Below are 7,930 nucleotides of genomic sequence, written 5' to 3'. Positions count from 1 at the left end.
CGAGGCAGATCAGTCGCCGGCTTCTGGACGGCCGCTCACAGCGGCTGCTGGCCGCTCAAGCTGGCTGCTGGCTACACACGGTAGCCCATGGCAACCCACTGCCACAGGGGCTGCAGCTTACGCTGTCACCGGCTCACAACAGCCCAGCTCCAGGTTGAGCTGTTGTTCAGCATCTTAGCTGTAGAGGGCAGTGTCACTAGCTCTCATATGTGGGATCCGAACCGGGGCCCTCTGGCGTCCCAAGCCAGTTCTTAACCATCACGCCACTCGGCTGGCCCGAGACTTCTATATTTATAAACAAGACAGACTAAAGATAGAAGACTTTTGAGTTCATCCAGTGAGTTTTGGAGTGGAGGTTTTGTGCACTTACTAACAATTGACAGCAATTTGCAGGTATTCCACTTAATATACAGTTTGTTCTATGACAATTTTGGATTTGAGATAGAAGACACAAATATATATAGCAGCGATTCTCAACCCATGGGTCGCGATCCCTTTGGGGGTCGAACGACCCTTTTACAGGGGTCGCCTAAGACCATCGGAAAACAAAAAGATATTTACATTATGATTCATAACAGTAGCAAAATTACAGTTCTAGAGTAGCAACGAAAATAATTTTATGGTTGGGGGTTACCACAGCATGAGGAACTGTATTAAGGGGTTGCGGCATTAGGAAGGTTGAGAACCGCTGATATATAGCCTAGTCATAAGCTCTAAGTTTACATTAAAGCTACATGTCTGGTGCCTGCTTGCACAATACTTTAGCAATATTTTTAATATGCAGTTTTGTTAGATTTTTTTCATTATTTTATGTGATGCTAACTATGTAAGCTGCCTCGTAATTGTTTTTGTACAGCTTAATTTGATATAAAGAAGGTTGCTTAATAGGAGCTTTAATAAAATCTGTGTGAGTCTCAAAAGATTTGAAAGTAGTGTTCATTGAAAAGACTTGTTATCAGCAGGAAAAACTTAGAGTTTTAATGGAGTATTTTTGCTTTTCTCACATGCTAACTAGGGTGCTTCCACAAATACTCTCCCTGTTTGATTTTTTGTTTGTAAAAGTATTTTTGAAATGGGGAAATGTATTGATAACATTTCTGTAAAAAAAGCCTTTTCACCTTCTAGAGTTCATAAAATCACTTTGTATATATGTATATGTTATATATGTGTGTGTATACGCTATATATATGTGTGTATATGCACACACATACACAATGGTGATTTTCTGTGTGGTATGTATATTAAATGTGTGTGTTTACATAAATAGTATATGTATACATACATATTTACATTTAAAACATGCATATTTTAAATTTAAAAAGTTGACCAGTGAAAAAAATAGCTCTTCATTGGAAAAATATATTTTAAAATTATTTGGCTATCCTATTAATGCTATTTCAGTTCACTAATCACAGTGGCAATTCCTGATACGTTTTGCCCTGAATTCTACGATCATATTGTACTTTAAGCAAGCTAAATGTGAATGCTAAACTATTTGAACATAACGCATTGCAGCTCTGCCAGAGCAGAGCCACAGCATGTTTTTTAATTTGGTTCTGGTATCCAAAGGCAGAAATATGTTTTGAGTGATAAGTGAAATTTGCCATGAGCGTTGTTTTCAATAGAATTAGGTGATGCATAGGGTTTTACTTTGAAATTCTGATGAATCTCTTCTCATTTTTGCACCCAAGTTATTGTTCACAGTAAAATGCTTTAGGAAAATGCAGGGTGTACAATTCAGTGTTATTTTTTCAAATACCTAAAGGCAAATATAGTAGTGAATCTATGTAACTAAATCTGAGTGCAAAGTACAGATAATAATATATGAATAATCATGTAGTGTTTTTAATGACATGATTTTTGTAGTGTTTCTGGCTCATCTGTTGTTTTTGTTTGTGTAGGTGGGACTGAATGTAATGGAGATTCTATGAAGCTCTTCTTAACCTTTTGATTTTCACTCTATTGCTATATGCTATATAGAATTTGTTTACATTCTCACATTATTTCCTCTTCAAATTACCAAAGAAATGCACACTTTAAATTATATGCTCATTTTTCAGATTAAAATACAAAAATTTGGGTACATGTGGGATGAGCTCTTTTGAATTGCTTTATTCAAAAAATGAAATTGAATGTTTCTCAAAAACAGTGAAAATTCTATTTAAGGTTTTCGCCTGAAAATCAGTGCCGTAACTATTTAGTGTATGACCTTTGTTTCATTCAGCATACATATGAGCACCTGACATATGTACACTACTTTCATTAGAGATTCAAGATTATATATTTTATTTACCGTATTTTGCCATGTGCAGTGTGCACTTGAGGGAGAAATAAGGATGCGCATTATACATGGGTAGTACTAATTTAGTATCTATATAAATGTTTTTAATTCTTTTATTTATGTGTATGAGTTAAAAGTGTAGCTGTAGAAATCAATAACGATATCCATATGCAAAATAATACCCCGGAATATGATAATCAGTTTTGTTGAACTTAATGACGAACTTGCAACTACGAAGAGTTCTTGGCCTTCTATGATGCATAAATATGGTAAATTTGTTACCAGTCCATAAAATTTCTTGTACCATAAAATGTTAAAAAATAAATGCTAAATCCCCTTTAGAATACAAAAAACAAGTACCTAAATGTAAACAAATAAAAATTTGAATGAAAATGAAATATTTTTTCCCCCTGAAAGTTTGGGCCAGAGACATGGGTGTGCATTATACATGGGAGTGCATTATACATGGCAAAATATGGTACTAATATTTTTCATGGAGTGAATATTATGATGAAAGAAAGCCTTTTGATAAGCATCTTTTAAGGCTTTCTCACCTTGGGAGAGACATTAATTAGTACTGTGTTTTCTGTTGTTAAAACAGAAAAATGCTGATATAATTTCCCTTTGAAGGTGAGAGGGATGCCATTCAGTACCAAATAATCCTCTTTTCTTTTGACCTCTTCATGATTATGACAGTAAACTGCATAAATTATAACAACATATGGCTGTTTACCTATGTGTAACCAAGGTTTCCATCCTGCTTATGTATCTTATACTTTTTTATGGTTACTTTTTCATTATATCAACATACTGATTAAAAATGTTTCATCATTTAAAGTAGGTATGATTGTAAGCACTTCTTTATAAAAACACTTTATAAGTTGCCAAAACTTTCGTCTTGAAGTAAAAACAAAGTTAAGGGCTAGAGTCCCTGGAGGAAAAATGTTTTATAGTCACAAGTAAAACATGTGAGAATTATATTGGGTTGTTGGAAAAGTCATGACATATTTTTTCTCTGTTTTTTTTTGTTGCAAAAATGCATCATGACTTTTCTGAAAACCCAATAGTTAAATTGAAACATAAGTTGTACATTTCCCCCTTTAGTATCTGCATTAGTCAGTTTGTATGGAATCGAAAAACAAAATATGAGCTCAGTATGAAATGTTCATCATCCTCCTGGATAAGGACAGTAAAGCAAGATGAAACTATACACAGGTATATATGCTCAAAACCTATTTCTAGAGCAAAGGGGGAGTGTCTTGTTGTGTAATCACCTTTGCTAAAATGAACACGGAGTAAGAGAATATAAAGGAAATTAAAAGATAATAAAGAAAACTAGTGCTTAGTTTTTCCTTCTTAAAGTCCCACAATAGACAATGTTAAATTGTGTGAATGTTAAAGGAAAAGTAGCTTGAGTAGCTCTGTCAGTGATGAATGAACTTTAAATAAGGGAGTGGAGAAGAACCTCTTCTCTTGCCAAGCTGGGCTCGTTTGTCCAATGTAGCAAGCATGATTCTGGACCTGACCTAGAGGAGTTGGCACACATCCATCATTTGGCCATAAATAATCTAGAAGAGTCTATCTTTTCAAAGCACTAACATATTTTAAGAAATGGGAAACCAAGCCTGGTGAATATTGCACATGCTGTCATTCCGATTCATAATCTTGAAAGAGGCACAATATATCAGTAATTTGGAGGACATCTTGCATGTTATATCAGAGCAGTCTATGTAAACCGTTATAAGGAAAAAGTAGTCACTGAAATTCTAACATTAGTTTGGCACGTGCCAATGTCCTCATTAGAATATTAAGAAACTAGTTTATTTCTAATTTAAATCACAACCTTTGAAGTTGAGATTTTAAAATATGTAAAATTATATTTTTGAAGACACACGAGCCATTGAAAGCTATCATTGATTTAAAAATCTCAATAGAAAATAATTTAAAATAGTGATACCAGATACATCTATAGATTTTTTTAGATTGACCCATATGTTAGACAGTTAAAGTTGCAGTATATCTGTGTATGTGTTTGTATATATGTATTATGGCTTTGCTTTTGACATTATCAGATAGTTTCTTTCTCAGGTCTTCTTTTCCAAGCATGGTCTGGGTTTGGTGAAACAATTGAACCCAGACATGACCAAACCAGTTTTTCTTAGCTTCCCTCTGCCATTCTAATCTGTTTGCTGTATGTACTTTAGCTAAATGCAGTCATTTTGCAATCCAGATGAATCATTAAATGGGCCATATTCTGATCATTTCACTGGGTATAGACCTGCCTTAATTGTTAGGACAGGCTCACATTCTCTTTTTAGTCTCATGTCTGTGCTAAATAAACAAGGGACACATAAGACCTCTGTCTTTTTGGTGTGAGGAAATAATTTAGGTCAATAGCATATCTTTCAATTCAGAAGACTCTTAATGGCACCAAAGAGGCTTTTATTCAACTAGATAATCACTGCCTGTAAATGGTCTGTTGAGTGAATATTTTACGAAAGCTGCTTCTCTATTTGGAGATTCATGGATTCCTCTGGAATCATTACTTGGAAGCTGGCATCTTTTTGTATCTTGTGGTGTCCTGTTCAACTTAGGATTCTTACTGGGATTTCAGTTACATTTGATTTTTATTTTTAAAGTACTAGCTGAAAAATAGAACACATTTCGATAGTAACTGCTAGATTCATGGTTTTAGATTATGGATTAGCTCTTTTTTTGGACATTGCTTGATATTCAAGTGCAGGAATCCGATGACAATGCTTTGATTTATATTTGGATTTTGCCGTAAAATTATATTTAAGACTGGTTTTACTTCTTGCTTTTTAAAAGAAAGTTCTGCCCCTCAGAAATTCTCTTATCCATTAGGAAAAGCTCAAAGTTGCGATTTTGAACTGTTTCCGCCTTATGAATTTCTGCATGTTCAGATATAAAATGCTTCTTTGTCTTCACATTATGTAGAAAACTCTGATCTTATAATAGAATGCTAGGATGACCTAGAAAACTAGAATCATAAACAATCTATTTTCTTTTTAATTTTCCAGTATACTACAAAACAATGTTATAAACCTCAAATTTATAGCAATGTAAAGTATTCCAATTTTCAACCTAAAGTTCATTTCTTAACTTAATGCATGACTTTAAATGCAACATTTATATTCTAAAATACCTTATTTCAACCTTAATAGTATACCCGTTGTACTATTAAAGAAAGAAAAAAAACAGTATTTGGAAAAAGATCAAGTTTCTATTGATAATTTTTTTGAGGGGCTGTGTGGGCTGGTAAAATATCTGATACCTAATTAACACTTAAGCTTTCATTACTTCATATTTAGATTGTATTATATGAGAATCCCATTACAATACATTTTAAAAAGTCCTCAAATAGTAATAATCTTTTATTTGGGAATCCTTATTCCATAGACTTTATTGAAACGTGGTAGAAATTAATACTGATATATTTGTTTTAAACTCTAGATCTAAAGTGTTAAAAGTATACATAAGGTTAGCTATTTACTAATTTACTAAACACTTCTGTGAAAAGCTTCTAATTACTAATACTGTTGCTGTTTGTTTTTCTTTGTTTTTGTTTTTTTGCACCATAACCACTCTCCGTTGACCACTGCATGCAGATAGTTGGAAGTAAAGTTACGGTGAGTACAAAAGATGTGTTTTCCCCTTAGATGTGAATTCGTGCATTTGGGACTTTTGCCTATAGTATTTTCTATGTTTGTTTCTTCTTTTAGTACATATTTTACCAAAGCAGTGAGATGAATATTAAGACCAGATGATTAGAATTTAGCTGTGCGAAGTATTTTTCTTGTGGTTTTGGAAATGTTTTAGAACAGAACATGCTTTTATATTTTCTCTTTCTAAATGTTGTACATTTTTTTGTTGTTTATTTTATTTTAGAATTGTGCCTGTGTCCGTCTTTATGATTCTGATGAAATTGCATGTTTTACCTCAGTTTCTCTGGATGGCAAGGAGAGACTCCTAAACTGTTGGTTTATGCTAACAAGAATTCTTATTAAAATATCTCGCTTTGATTTTCGTCTCATTGTGCACATAGGGTAATGAAAACAACCCTGATATTCATTCCGGAGGCCTAGGTGCTTGTCTTTGTTGGTTGGTGCACTAATCGGCTCTGTGACTTTGGGCAAGTCACGTAATTTCTCTGAGGTTCAGTGATTAAATGGATAAATTGAAGTGATTGGCTTACGTTATCTTTTAAGACTTCTTTCTGTTGCGGTCTTTGAAAGGTTTTAAATTCAAGGCACTGTATTTCAGTGCCATAATTACATGATATGCTACTACATAATACACTGAAATGGCCTGTATTGTACTTGAGAGCTATGTGTAATTACCTTGCCTTCATGACTGAGGAGTCTGCATTTAGAGAACAGGGCAGGAAGCATCTTTAATATTACCAAGTATTGTGGTATCTAGAATAGGGAATGTATTTTAATATTTGTTTTGCTTTAAAAAATTGATTTCTCCTTTTTTTTGATTTTTAAAAAACTTTTATTGGGGAACAGTGTGGTTTTCCAGGACCCATCAGCTCCAAAATCTAGCTGTGGAGGGCGCAGCTCCATGGCCCATGTGGGGATCGAACTGGAAACCTTGGTGCTAAGAGCACTGCGCTCCAACCACGTGAGCTAACCGGCTGCCCCAGATTTCTCCTTTTTTGTAATCCATATGACATCTAGGAGAAAGAAAAAGCCATCAATTTTTCAGGATAATTTAAAAAATCAGCAAAAATTTCTTTAATGCTTATTATGTGCCAAAAACTGTGCTAGGTGCACTGCTGCCTGGAAAATGAGATAAGACCTTATGACTTCCATAATATATGTTGAAATAATCAAACCTTAAATTGTGCATGCTGATTGTAAGTGTGCAATAGGTCCTCGAATAACGGTGTCCTGCTCTGCATCGTTTCATTATAACATTGATGAGACGCCCCAGGAACTTAACTGTTGTTTATATCAATTAGCCTGTGGTAAAACTGGTTTCATGATGTCGTTTCCCTTAAAGTCACAGTTTCCAAGAACCTATTGACAATGTTAAGTGAGGGCTTACTGTAATAGGAATTCATAAACAGGAGTGAGAAGTAGGGTTAGAGTCATTAGAGAAAACTTCATGCAAATTTCTGGATTTACAGTGGGCTTTCAGGAATACTTAGTTATGATGGCTGGGGTTTGACGCGGGAGAGCAGGCTACTGAGAAACTTTCAGATTAGGGAAGTAATATTCAATGCAAAGGCTTGGGGACAGAACCAAATCCTGTGGGGGCGGGGCAGGGAAGAGGGAAGCTAGGGATGATGCTGAGTTTGTTGGAACAAAGAATGTACACTCGAAAGATTTAAACGAAAAGTCAAGTTGAAAGAGGATCTAAAAGCCCAGGCAGAAAATCAGAAATTAGTTTGAGCAAGGAATGATCTGAGGAAAGCAGGGTTTCAGGAAAAGAAATTCAGTAGTTGTAGGTAGGCTAGATTAGGCGAATGGTTCTCAAACTTCAAAGTGTATGAGAATGCGATTTTTGTTCTTTTCTTTTTTTTTTTTTTTTAGCTGAGCCATCCCGCCACCTGTTGGCAGCTCACGGCTGCTCAGCTCGGGCTGACTCGAACCACTGTTGCTCAGAGCTCAAACTCTTGAG

The 7,930-nt window shown here is 34.8% G+C and overlaps 1 protein-coding gene across 5 annotated transcripts in view; it reads left to right on the top strand.

Moving 5' to 3' along the window:
• DIAPH2 (diaphanous related formin 2) overlaps positions 1–7,930 on the top strand; it is an 873,267-nt gene that overhangs the window by 89,583 nt on the left and 775,754 nt on the right. For 4 of the 5 annotated variants that reach the window (XM_019641101.1, XM_019641103.1, XM_019641105.1 and 1 more), the window contains one exon: positions 5,911–5,931. The exons of the other annotated variant lie outside the window; for it this stretch is intronic. In XM_019641101.1, the coding sequence (XP_019496646.1) occupies positions 5,911–5,931 (21 nt within the window). The remainder of the gene's footprint in view (positions 1–5,910; positions 5,932–7,930) is intronic. 5 annotated transcript variants of the gene reach the window in all.

This window comes from Hipposideros armiger, unplaced genomic scaffold, assembly GCF_001890085.2.
Source record: "Hipposideros armiger isolate ML-2016 unplaced genomic scaffold, ASM189008v1 scaffold_56, whole genome shotgun sequence".
In the NCBI taxonomy this organism is placed as follows: domain Eukaryota; kingdom Metazoa; phylum Chordata; class Mammalia; order Chiroptera; family Hipposideridae; genus Hipposideros; species Hipposideros armiger.
Note: the sequence above shows the minus strand (reverse complement) of the source record. Positions and strands in the feature narration are given on the sequence as shown.